At 41.1% G+C, this 13,682-nt stretch overlaps 1 protein-coding gene across 2 annotated transcripts in view; it reads left to right on the top strand.

Annotated features, from left to right (window-relative positions):
• The window catches only part of FLT3 (fms related receptor tyrosine kinase 3), a 47,271-nt gene that overhangs the window by 21,316 nt on the left and 12,273 nt on the right, over positions 1 to 13,682 (top strand). For both annotated transcript variants that reach the window (XM_056328903.1, XM_056328902.1), the window contains exons 6-12: positions 448 to 584; positions 1,178 to 1,317; positions 1,399 to 1,552; positions 6,246 to 6,411; positions 10,356 to 10,462; positions 11,595 to 11,706; positions 13,269 to 13,447. In XM_056328903.1, coding sequence (XP_056184878.1) covers positions 448 to 584; positions 1,178 to 1,317; positions 1,399 to 1,552; positions 6,246 to 6,411; positions 10,356 to 10,462; positions 11,595 to 11,706; positions 13,269 to 13,447 — 995 coding nt within the window. The remainder of the gene's footprint in view (positions 1 to 447; positions 585 to 1,177; positions 1,318 to 1,398; positions 1,553 to 6,245; positions 6,412 to 10,355; positions 10,463 to 11,594; positions 11,707 to 13,268; positions 13,448 to 13,682) is intronic.

The following is a 13,682-nucleotide window of genomic DNA, read 5'->3' as shown; positions in this document are numbered from 1 at the left end:
GAGCTAAACTTTTTTTTTTCCATTCTACTTATATATAAAGTTGATTCTATTAACAGCAGGAATAATGCCTTTCTCTGCAGCACGGCAGTTTCAGACCTGGGTCTCATAACAGCCACTGGATTTGCAGCCGCTCCCACCACCAGGAATTCTGAGACGTGGTGTGAAAGCTCAGCCTCTATGATTTCACCCTTTTTCAGATTTTAGTCACAGCATTACCTATCTATGAGCCAGTTTGAGCATATTCAGGTCATTTAAGCTCATATTTCTGCCTAGGCTGTGACATTTTTATTTTCTTATCTTCACCTTTCCTAGTTCCTTTTTATTCAGCTATGTAAGATCAAGTTTTCCCACTATTGTTAGCATATTCTCATGGCTTGGATATTTGTCAGATTTATTTGCTTGTGGTTAACCAAATAAGTCAATGAATAATTGTGCTTGTAATTGCAGTTGCCCTGATAAAATGCATGAAGAAACTGGGGAAATAGATGGCATACAGAAGGTACAACATGAATTATTTCAAACTTATATATGGTGCTGCGCTGCTAATGACCTGGGCAGAGAATGCACCAGCCTCTTTACAATAGGTAACTTCCCTCTAAGGTTTACTTATACGCAAGCTGGGTCCTGCCACTGAAGTTAGTTGCACTTCTCATCTGAGTACGCTTTCTGGGCTAAGCTGCTTGTTTTCAATCACTGGAACAAATCTAACAGTGAACACGATTGCTCTGTCACATGTTTAAAACTTAATTCTAATAGCTACTTGTTGTCTCTGGAAAAAATGTCTTACCCTTCTATGTTTGCTAAGCATTCATCAACTTTGTCTTCATGCTTTTAGGACCGTGTTGCATGGAAACACTCTTTCCAAGTGTTCTCAAATATATAAACATGAATAATTATAAATTAATATATAAATTCCGGTTTCTTTGTTTTTTTAAATAAACCTACCTGAGCTAAGCTCTGTGCCCTATAGATACCCTGTAAATTATGACAAAATTTGGTTTGAGACATCTAGATCAAATAAATTTACAAACTTCATGATTAGTGAGTAATCGTCCCAAATTCTAATTATCGTATTAATGGATGTCTATACAGCGTTAGCAGAAAAAATGTAGATCTAACCAAACATTTTTCCGGGCAAAGTGACAGTTGTTTCAGTGACTATGTTTTGATTTTGTAGATTTAAATGAAAGACAAGCAGCGCCTTTACCTGAATTACTTCTTAAAGTTGGGGAACCATTGCTGATCAGATGCAGAGCTGTTCACCATAATTATAAATTCAGAATAAAATTAGCTTTTGAAAAAAAAGAAGTTGAGCAGGTGAGAAGACGCGGTGTATTTTAAAATATGTAATGTTGGGCACTATCAACTGATTAAATGGGAATCTCTGTTGAAAACTAGGATCGCCAGTTTGAAGGATTAGAATATCAAACAGATCTCTCGGCAATTCGGATCCAGTATGTGTTTGCTTCAGCAGCAGGAAGAAGTGATAGTGGACATTATACCTGTTCCTCTACCGTTCATCCGAATCAAACTGCTTTGGTTACAGTTTTAGGTAATTCTAACCCCTGGTGTTAATGTTGTCCCTCAGTTGTTTTACTTTGTTTTCCACGTGGCAGCTCTTTGCTTGCAGACCTGTAGATTTGGCACTTAGGGACATGGTTTAGTGGTGGACTTGTCAGTGTTAGATTAATGGCTGGACCCGATGACCTTAAGGGTCTTTTCCAACCTAAATGATTCTATGATTCCATGATTCTGTGCAGCATATGTTTATTATTCCTTTCCTAAGGAAAAAGTCTGTTTGTACTTACTGGCAGTCCAGGAGAGCCAAGAGACTAATCTGAACTGAGTCATTCTGGTATCTGAAGATAATTAACCTTTTCTTTATATTGCTTTTCAAATAAGTCCCATTAAAAGGCAGTGCTTTTAGAATTGAAATGACATTATACTGTTCAGAGATTTTGTCTACATGATTGTTTCAATGGTATCTCTAGAAACACAAGCTGGGATTCATCTCATGTTCTTGTAAGAGACTCTCAGCCAGTGTGACTTTTTGTCATAGCAGCTTTTTGTGGGGACACAAAGCTCTCAGGTCCCCAGAGGGCCTTCCTGGCAGGGGGGGTAGTGTAGTTGAGTAGCCCTTCTCTGTGCCACCAACTCGGGCGCAGGCAGCTGCAGAGTGCATACAAACAGCTGGAGGTAGAACACTGTTTCTGGAGCCAGCCAAGAGCATAAACTGCACAGCCTACCCACGTGTTCAGCTGTTAATGCTCCATGTATTAGTTTGGCCAAAGTCTGGAATGACCAGTGACCGGTTTCAGCTAATGTGAGGGAGAAATGTCCTGCTGTGACCCCAGTATAGGTTTTGAAAAGCTGTAGCCATGGCCCCAGTCTCCTCCTCACCACTTGCTCCCACTGCATCTTCCTTCCACTTACCTACGGCACCTCCACCCCACCTTTGGTGCTCCTTTGGATGTGGGGAGGTAAGGCAGAGGTTCTCGTGGCATCTGCTCCACTGTTTTTTATGGTACCTTTTAGTGCTCTTATACAGAAAAAAACCAGATACAAAATCTGTACCAGGCCTGACCTGGGTCTAACAGGAAGGAGTCAAATAGTTGGAAGGTTCTTGGTAGTCACCTCTCCCACCCAAAACCCAGAACAAATGAGAAATGACCGTTTCTTCTCTTACGGCGAGGGAATGACTGACATGTGGCCAGTTGGGTTCACCAAATTTTTTTATGGAAAAGTAAATCTAGGGAAGAATTTTAGCTCCAAAACCTGTGGAACTGGTAGCAGAAAAGAAATAAAAAGTTTTACATTAACGGAGAATGTAAGCCCCAGAGAGACAAAGAATAGCAAGTGTTGACACAGCTGGCAAAGTGCCATGCAGTAGTGCTGCTGCAGCTGTGATGGATCTGAAGGAAAAACTGGAACTAGAGCGACAGCTGCTCCAGCATTCTTGGTTGTTCTGGGTGTCTCCTGCTTTCCAGGTGCTGAAGGGAACCATCCTCCTAACACCCAGCTACGCAAGGCCTGAATTTTTTAAAAATCAAAAGCATACCAAAGGAAACCTCATTCTGCTTAAGCAGCATGTTGATTTAGAAGCCAATGGTATTGGAAGTTAGTCCAGAACAGCCTCAACTGAAAACCTTTTTTCTCAGATGGAAATAATATATGAATAGGCATAACTCTGGAAATAAGGCATAAAAAGGAAAGCCGTAGTTAGGACCATGCTGCTGGATTAGGCACCGGGTGTAGTTTTCTGCCTGGTGTACCTGGAGATGGAGTCTGTAGCCCTGAGAACAAGGCTTTCTGAAGCACTCACCACACATTTGACCTTAGACGTAGTTGCTCTCAGCGTTTAAAACACCCAGGCTGTAGGAATAGTAGGAAGAGAGAACACTTACCCATCTCTTCAGAAATTACTTTCCCAGTGCAATATCCTCTTCTCAGCTCTTGCCTACCACTGAGCAGGAAGTTCTCTCATCAGTTACAATAACTGAGTGCAGCACCTGGGCATTTTTTCTACACATACCTTAGCAAATAGAAAGGTAGGGGTGAGGGGTAGTGTAGAGGTAAAGCAAGATCTGCTTCTTTCTCAGTACTGGTGCCCAGTTCAGAAATAGTGGCTTCTTGGATCCATAAATTATCAGGTGTGAGTATGTGTCACAGTAACGGGATACTTGAGTCACTGTCTCTGGAAAGATGTATTTCTGAGTGGGGTATTTTTTGACTGGGTTATGCCAGGCTACAATGATTGTCTGCACACTTCTTTAATACCCCTTATGCCACCAAAACTTCTGAGAGCTCATTGGTTCTTCTGATGAAAAAAAATCTATTCATTTACCTACATGATGGATTAAAGTGGGGGGATGTTGCCATACCTAGCTAACAGCCATGCTTCTCTCTCCAAGTTTATAGAGGAACATCCTGTATTTCTGATCCACCCCAGCCTTTAGCCTAATGTATTCATGACAGCCATTGTTGGTGTGAATTTGTGATAGCATGCCAGGTTCCATTTCGGCAGTGATACAGATATACAGTTCACTCAGTGGTCCGTGTCACAGAGTAGCAGTTTCTGAAATGATCAGCATCCTGCCTTTAAACTGTCACTGTGCATGAGTCAGCATCTGTGGCTACACACTGGGAATGGTTGTGACGTAATTTAACCAAGAGAAGACTGATCTGGTTGGCACATACCACGTTGCCTGGGGAGCCTGGCTAGCATGACTACATCGATGAATAGTCTACGAATTTCTAATAATGCCTTGCAGCCAGACAGCTCTGGTTTGCTCTTTGCTAATTGATACTTCACCAATGTATCCCATCTTGTGTATCTGGTCAGGTCTGGTGAGGTGCTTAGGCCACTTTAAAACATAACAGAGATCATGCCAACAACGGCAGCTGCAAGGCTCTTTGTTTCTGCAGTTCTTACGCTCAATTTCCCCCAGTGCTGAATAAAGAATTTTTAGCGCTATGCAACCTTGATTCAGGAATATGCAAGCTATTTTGCAACACCTTAGGTTTAAAACAACAAATAAACAAATGGGATAAATACAGAGACTTGAAAGCTTTGATATGAGCCTCAAGAATTTCATCTCATCTCTCTGTCATTACTCAATAATCATCTTCATTGTTTCTCTGGCAGAAATACACTTAAACCTGCCAAAAAATTATAAGCCAAGCAATAATGTGCTATTTTCCTTCTCCTTCAAAAAAGAAACTACTTTCTCTGAGTTGTTTTCCAGAGAAACGACATACCCTGCTCCAAGGTCCTTGCGTGCACTCTGGAAAAAGCCTTTCCTCTTGGCTGGTGGTGTTGGTAACAGTACATCCAGAGATGACATGCTGCCCAGAAGGATAAGGTCGAAAGATCATTCAAAGAAGATGAAGATCCAATTTATGAAACCAATAAGCCTTTAATATTAAAAAGTAGGAGAACAGTCATGAAAGGAATCGCTTCTTGTTTTAAAATACTGACATTTTTGTGGTTTATGTGGGAGTTTCCAGATAGTATTTTTTTAAACCTGTAAGCTAGACAGAGATAACACATGCCAAGGAGAATGTAGGGTTACAACCATAAGAAAAACACTCAAAAGGAGAAACCCAGCCCAGCAATACTTCTGCAGTGCAGTTTTGTCACCATGTGGCTGGTTAAACACTGGCACAAGTTTCCCAGATTTTGCAGAGTCTACATCCTCGGAGATACCCAAACTCAGCTGGACATGGCTCTGAGCAACCTCATCTAGTTAGGCCTGCTCTGAGCAGGAGCTGGACTAGACATCTCCAGAGATGTCTTCCACTGTATATGATTCTGTGATTTTTGCAGAGCTTATTCTAGCCCCACTGATGCCTTTAGAACAGCCTCTTCCCACATGTGTCCGCTGTTCGGTTTCTTTGGGTGGGATTCATTTCTCATCATGAGACATTTAGCCCCAGCAATGACTTTGGTTCCTTCAGTAGTCAGTGTCAAAAAACAGATATGTCCATAAGCAGTTCAGTACATCTTTGTTATCTTCTGTTATAGGATGGGTTACATCTGGACATGCCTGTCTCATTCCACTGAGTTTATCAGAGGTCTAAGCAAGTAGCTTAGGTGGGTCACTGAACTTCAGACAGCTCCAGTAGGTGAAATTAATCCTACCCTAGCAGAGCAAGTACCAGCAGCTCATGTTTCACACAGATCTTCAAAACATTTTTTCATGTTGCTGTTGTCTTGCATCAAATATGTCTAATTTAGATGGAGAAATAAAGAAGCAGCTTCAAGTCTCATTTGCAAAATCTTCAGCTCATGTCAGGGAAGGAGAAAAAACTGCTACCAATATCTGTGCTGGTGTTGCCACCTGGTTTTGTTCCCTGTTAGAGGAAAGCCAGGAGATGCAGCTGTAATGCCTGGAACACACACCTAAAACAAACCAAATAAATAATGACATTGTTGGCCTTGTGGTTCTGTAGGACAGCTTGGGGAGAAATGTCAGACTATTTTGGAAGGGCTCTGGTCTGACCAAATATGCATCTTCAGCAGGCTCAGATAATTCTTCTACAGCTGAACACAATGACACCATTTCAATACTATTTTGAAGTGTTATCTTATTTTGATTAAAAGGATGCCTTCTGTGATGTGACATGGTGCTTTTTTTTTGCTTGCAATAACCAAAACAAAAAACATACAGGCATCAAAATTCCTTCAGTAAGCAGTACAGCCTTTGTAACATAATATAATTTTTAATTTTATTTTTTTTTTTTAGAAAAGGGTTTTATAAATATAACCGACTCTAAAGAAGATTTTGAAATTGGTGAGGAAGAGTTTTGCTTCGAAGTTAACTTTACAGCTTATCCACCAGTTAGATGCATGTGGCTGTTTTCCCAAAAAACATTTCCATGTAAACAAAGTTACAGCATGGATGGACGCAGGTACTTGAATTTTTTGCAATAATTTGATATAATAATGTTTCTTCTTTGTATCTCATTTGAACTGCTTACTGTCCATGTTTTGTACTCTCTTTGTGTTTTTAAAATGTGGATGGGCCACGTGATAAAGGTGTGTTGACAAAAGGCACTCAAACATTATTTTGGCTTTCAACAGCAATTAATGTAGATAACTTGTAGAATCACTGTATTTTCCATGTTATAATGAACCTTTTGGTAAGTTATGCATCTGGCAACCCCTTAGTTTACATGCACTTTGCCATTCCCTTTCTCTCTAATGTTATTTCTCAGTTACAGATCTGTTGTAGTTCTTACACTGGACCACAAGTTCTACATGTCCCCTTCTGTCATCCTCTTCTTGATGATGTTCCCAGTGTCTTTCAAACTGCTCAAATCAAGCCCAGGGCTCTATAGTTTCCCAGGCCACTGCTAGATCTCTTTGACTGTGCCACAGAAACATACCGTTCTGCTCATTACCCAGGTCATGTATTCTTCTGCTGCTGAAAAACATGTTTTTGAATAAACCTGTTAGTTATCTACCTTTTTTGTTATTTCCTACAATGAAGTTCTGGCATGAGTTCTCTTTAAGGCTAATGTTTTCTCCATTCCCTAGGCTTTCTAATTTCTTGATAACTTTATCTAATTTCCTTCAGAGTTTCTTTCAGAGTGGTCCCATGGCTTTCAAGGTAACAGCTTTTATTCACCTCAATGAAAATAAAGTCAAGCTGCTCTTTTAAAGTTTTAGCCGTAAAACTAAGCAGGACCTAGGCAGGAGTTAAAGTGGCTGCACTGTTTTTTTTGCATATTCTTAAAACCTCTCAGCATCTGCATAGAACTGTGTCTTAGCCTGGATTATGCTTCTTATGATTTCTTTCCTTTAGTATTTTGGTACATGATTTTATCTGTTAGCTTGTCAAGTCATCTCTTGCAACAGACTGGCCTTTTCATCTGCATCAGGTAGTATATTGGAGTCAGACCTTCACAAGGTTCAGAGACAGCTCCGTTCAGATCAGTAAATTGTCATCTCCTGGCAATGGTCACAGGAACTCTGTCCCTGCTGATAAAGTGAGGGCTGTCAGCAAACTTTGATAGTGTCGGGTGGGTGTTGGTGACTAATCTGCAATGCATGACATGGGCTAGGCAGATCTGTTCTTTGTGGTCAAGACTGGTTTTGGAAATGAGGTCTCAGGAGGTCTCAGGGGACAGCCACAAACACTTGCTCATCCTTGCCCAATAGGTACCTCCCTCCAGCTGATAATGCTGAGCTGATTTGCTTTGCAGCTGGGACGGATCTTTCTCCAGGAGTCATTTTCGCTTGGATGATTGACAGCTGGTGCAAACTCAATCCAGATAAGAAGGTGCTAGGGACTGGGCCAACAATAACAATTTTGAGAACTCTTGAAATAGCTTAGGTAACCCTCATTAATCGGTAAGGTGCAGCTGCTGGTGGCCTGGGATTTGTGAGTCACTTCAGATAGCCTTTGCAGCGCACGAGGGGGGGTTGCTGAGGGCTGACCACCACCTGCTGGACAGGGAAAAGTCCAGCCTGTGCCCCTGGAGCAGCGGGCACATCCTGGGCTGGCCACTGCCACAGCCGTGACCACAGCCACATCACCACCCCCAGCATCCCTGGAGCTTGGCCTGGAGGCTGCTTCAGAGATAACTGAGCCACCCCTCTGACTGCCCTGTCGATGAAATACTTTTTTTAAAAAAAATAATATTTAATGTAGGTAGTTACACTTCATGTTTATCATCCTATTTATTTTATGAAAAATATAATTGAGACAAAAATACATTAATTTGGTAATTATTTCATCTGACAAGTACATTCTTCTGCACAAACATCCTCCACCACTATCCAGTTTTGATTGAATACTAGCACTGGATAGACACATCTCACCTGAGGAAGAAGAGTAAGGGTAGATATTTCATTCAGTTTGAAGCCTCCAGAAGCAGCCAGGGGTACAGAGGTCAGGAGATTCTGCCTGCAAGCTGTAGCACCGCAGATTTCAATGTGATTTTTAAAGCAGAAACAAAACAAAAAAGTTAATCACGTCTTAACGTATTATGAGTCTAAATTTGCGTATTTTAGTTGACTTCTGTGTAATCCCATCTCCCAACACTTCTACTTTATTCCTTTCATATCCTTTTTCATTTCCTGTTTTTTCTCTTTTTTTTATTTCTGCCATTTCCTTATCAAGTTGTTCCTTCTGATTATAGATTGTATTAAATGTTATAATTAACTGTCCTCTTCTTTAGCTTTTGATATCAAGTCCCAAGGATTCATCTCTCCTGTCACTGCCCTGAAGCGTTTTCAGACATTCCTTCTGAATTTCCATTTTCTATTTGCTTTTCTCGTCTCTCTGTTTTAGCACACTGCTGATTTTCACTTCCCTCCTAAGAGCAAATGAGTTTTCATACACAGAATAACTCCTGTAAAATTTTTAATATTTATTTCCCATCCCCTTATATTTTCAGGTATCAAAGACATTCTTTTTAAATTATTTTCTCATTATTTCATTAGGATTTAACCCTGTAGACCTAGGATTTCAAAAGCAACGAATGATTTGTGGTTCCTCCTACCTTCAGTATCCATTTTGAGGCAGCTTAAAAGGGATCTGATTTTAAAACCTCTCTGAGTTCAGGGATATGTCTTAAAGACCATTTCAGATTAAGACACTTGAAAGTCAGTAAGTATATGGAGGTGTTGTGTTAGTCAGAAGGCAAAATCAGTCAGAAGGTTTCAATGACTTTTCCTGGTTTAGAATTGTAAGGTGATACTGGGTTCCTTTCTATATATCTTGCTTAATGAGAAGTACCTGGATTTTAGTTGTCTAGATTTCAAGCTCGTTACTGCTTTCTCTTACTTTGCAAATTGCTGGTATGAGCCGTTGTTTTTCTCTCTGCTTCAAGCTCCCTGATATATCTGCTTGCCTTTACCACTAAAACTGAGCTGGGGCCCTCCTACCCAGTTATCCTTGTGTAATCAGCCAGCACATCTGTCCCCAAAATGCCAGCAACTAAACCTAACAGATTTTCTGAAGTGCTTTTCTAATGATGATAAACTGCAATAGCTGCCATTTAGAACTGGCAATCCTCCTGACAACAATAACCTAGTCAAAGAGACGGAAATAGGATGCCATCTCTCTAAGGTGATCTATTCCCTTCTCACTACCTCATCCTGTGTCCCGTAAACCAAAAAAAATTACTCATCAGGTCAGTCATGCATGAATCTCTAAGTCTCTGCCATCCTTCCTGTTAGCTTCTGTCCAGGGACTTGTTAGAGCCCTCCCCCACCATCTCCATTGTCACAAGCCATCTCCTGCACGGTTTGGGTCTTGGCTGCTGCCATCCCTTGGACCAAAGGCCACAAGTATTAGTGGAAGGCTGGCCTTCCTCCTGCAGAAATGTCTTGACGGTTGGTGCTTTGTCTCATTGACAGTGAACTGATGATGATGATCTCATTTCTGAGTTTCCTTCAGATCTTTCCATTTGGAGAGGTTTATCTCATATGATCCTACCTGTCATTGTTATTTCCTGATACTGTTTATCATATCAAATAGACACTCCCATCAAAATCCTTTGGAGAATAGCAAATCCTATCCTTTGCCGATCTTAACATCTGTGCCAGGATGTGTTATATACCTTGTCTTCCAATGGATTGGTAACAAAATCACAGCCTGACAGCCCACATGCACTCCAGGAACTATGAGAAAAATTGCAGAATGAAATCAATACTGACAGAAAAAATATCCTCTCATCAATTCAGTTACATTCTGTGGTTTATATTCTCTAAGCAAAACTAATATCATTTGGGTTCCTCATTAGATGGTGTTGAATTGTTTCAAACATATATATGTCATGACTACACTTAAAATCTTTTTTAAATCAGTCTTTTGTCCTTTTACCATCTCTCCTTTGCTACACAGCATTTCATCAAGATTCTGTGACCACCAGCATCAGTCTGGGATATATGTATTTTATGCTGAAAATGATGATACGGTCATGACAAAAAAATTCACTCTGTATGTGAGAAGTAAGTGAGAAAACCCCTGTGAAGATTTGGTGAAGTCTGCAATTTTGCCACTGATATAAATGGAGATATGTTGCTTTTCCTTTGATATTCTGCATTTCATTTACATAGATTTATTGTTATAAATGGAGGAGCACAAGGCAAAAATGTGATTCTCTTGACACTGCACTACACTACTGAAATCCAGGCACAGGGTCAGAGAAGGATGCCGGCTGCTTGTGGGCCGTATTTCTTGTGTTGGTCACGGATGGAGAACAGAGGAAGGAGGAGGAAGTTATTAATTTTTTTCTCTTCCCTTTAGTCTGCCATAAACAGAGGGCAGAATAAGAGAAATCAGTCATATAGTCAGGAAATTAATACTTCTTAAGAAAATCACAAAGCATAGGAATCAGTAAAACACAGTGACTGTTCAAACTCTGTAGAGCTGGAATATATGTGACTCCTGTAGAGACCACACAAGATACACAGTGAGAGGAAACACTTGCCCTCAGTAGGTGTTAGCTTTCTCTGGTGTGTTTCTTTCTTTCTTTTTTTCTCCTAATAGTATTTGTGAGTTAATGTAGTTAGTAAGGAGGCCCATACATAACATATATGTTGGGGCTGCTGCGTGTCATACACCCCTGCCCATGATTTACACATGCACTTGCCAGATGCTCTCAGTAATCTCAGTTCTGCCACATCACTGCAGCATCTCACCCCTGGTCTAGGTCAGGGAGCATTATTTATTGTGTATTATTTATACAAGGATCCTCAGTGCACATCTCGTACGTGCCAGATGCCCAGAACTGGGGCATCAGGAGAGTCCTAGGGCTGACTTCTTGCTCCAAGTCAGGAAAGCAGAAGTCAAGACTTCTAATTTCAGCTCTGCCACTGTTTTGGTCTGCCTGTGCCTGAACAGAGAAGTGGCTGCTCCCCTTGCCTTGCCCACACTGCCATCCCACAGAACCAAGGTGCGGGGCTGGAGGAAGGAGGAGGACTGAGGGCTGCACCCGGCTATCACAGTGACATGTGCGTGGGTTATTTTGAAAACACAGAAGCAGACCTTGGTCTCAGCAGATGTAGCATTGCCACATAAATGTAAAGGTTTTGGTCACTGAAGTGCTGTCAGAAACCATCTTGTGTTGTCTTGTTACAGGAAAGCCTGAAATAACAATGCAGATGTTGTTCAAGCAGATCTCCTGCATTGCTGACAGTTATCCTTCTTCATCCTGGGTCTGGAGGAACTGTCCAGAGCTGAACTCATCTAAGTAATAATTTTCCCCCTCTTTTATTCATTGCAAAGGCTATAGCTGAGCTATTCTTGGTTAAATGAAGACTAGCCTGTAACAAACTAAATGTAAAATACACCCTTGACCATCTGTACAAGGGGACATGGGGGCCCACTCCAGGGAAATGGATCCCCAAAACTATGGAAAGTTTTTTTCCATTTTTTTATTGGCATCAAATGAAGTCTATAAAGATGTGTATCTCAGACTGAAATAAACTTCACTGGGTCTATATCAACCATTAGGTAGCTGCAAAGTTCCATCTAAGTTTTTCTCTTGGCCTGTCAAAGTTAGAGGGATTCAGGAAACGCATTGGTTAACATGGGCTTGATTAATTGGTTAAGCTTTGGTTAATACCGCTGTTATAGTGACCTGTTACCAAAGCCAGTAAAGTCAACGAGGGTGTTTCCAGTAAAGTTAGTGAGAGTGTTCCCATTTCCTCTATTTATTTAGGGCAATGAGTCAGGCCCTAAAATTTCAAGAGATGCTGAAACAGCTTTGAGCTGTTGTATGACCTTGGCAGTTTTTATTTAAGTATGCCAAAAAACTAATAATCCCATGGTGCAGAAGAGTACTAGATCAAATTATCTTCTGGAAGGCCGTGGATAAAGCTCTAAGCATTTTAACTAGACTTAAAAAAATGTCTATGTGACTTTCTTATCCATACTTCTGGAAAGACTGCCTAACATCAATCTGTTTGTGCAGAAATGGAACAAGAAAGAAAACATCCAGTTAGTGAGTTTAAAACACTCCTTAAATCAGCTTTCTGGGATGAAAATGCTGTGACATTTCTTTTCTTGGAAATTTCCACATGTAGAAGCTGGTGCTATGTGTAGAGCTGAATAAATTTTATTTATTTACTTACCTCCTCATTTATTTATGTGAACAGTAAATTAGGCAGTAAGTTGATGAATGATAGAAAAGCTAAAAGTCAAAATTATCTCTGTGTGGGCTTATTTTCCCTCGAGTATAATGCAGACCTCTTTCTACATATCAGGTCTTAAATAAGTCATTAATAGAGGGTGGATGCTCTCCATCTTGAGTGAGAGAGACTTCATGGCTGAAATCACGTACCTTCAGGGAAAGGAATTAGACCTTTCACTGTGGGTTCATTTTGTATTTATTGTTTTAGCAGCGGCTCGTTTGGAGCTGCTCAGTAGTTTGAGTGTTTGAGGTAAAGCTGAAACCAGTGGGAATAGATGTGGTAGTGGGAGGTCGTGTCAGCCGTGAAACTGGTGGAGGTCCTGGACATCAGGGGGTGCAGGTGCCCTGCCAGGGCACCAGTGGAGAGTGGGACTGAGCCCCGCATAACAAGTGGGGAGATCAGTTCACCCCCCGCTGACCCTGCCATGTCCATCACCAAAAAATGAGACTGGCAAACTGCTCTGAAGCCTCACTCTAACAATGAGAAATAAAAAACAAGCCCACCTACACCCCCCTCCCTTCCAACACAGACATAAGACTTGTTTTGAAACATCCCACCTTCTGCCCTGGAAAATGCCACTGTGAGCCCAGTATGAAAACTGGTCTGCTTTCTTTTTCAGCTGTACAGAAGAAATCACTGAGGGGATTCACAACTTCTTGCCAGAGAGGAGATCCCTGGGGTCATGGATTTCAAGCAGCGCTCTAGATGTAAAGGAGACAACAACAACCTTCTCTGTGGAGTGCTGTGCAAACAATTCTGCTGGTTCAGCCTGCGAAAAAAGTTTCATTAACCTGTCAGGTACCACAAGCCAGTGTTTTAGCACAGGTTTTCTCAATTAAAGCTGGCATGGTAGAACTTATGGTATTTTTTATCTGGCTAAATGGCTGACCGTGCAATGCATTGCAGGTAAAACACAAGCACAGTGTGGGAAATGGTGGGTGAAGGGAAGACGTGTCTCTCTTCCCTGGTCCCAAAGCAGGGGCCTCCCTCATTAAAATTAGCAGAAACATCACACAAGTAGGAAGTGCAGGAT

This window comes from Falco biarmicus, chromosome 2 (assembly GCF_023638135.1).
Source record: "Falco biarmicus isolate bFalBia1 chromosome 2, bFalBia1.pri, whole genome shotgun sequence".
In the NCBI taxonomy this organism is placed as follows: Eukaryota; Metazoa; Chordata; class Aves; order Falconiformes; family Falconidae; genus Falco; species Falco biarmicus.
The sequence above is the reverse complement of the archived record's forward strand: the minus strand, read 5'-3'. Positions and strand labels throughout refer to the sequence as shown.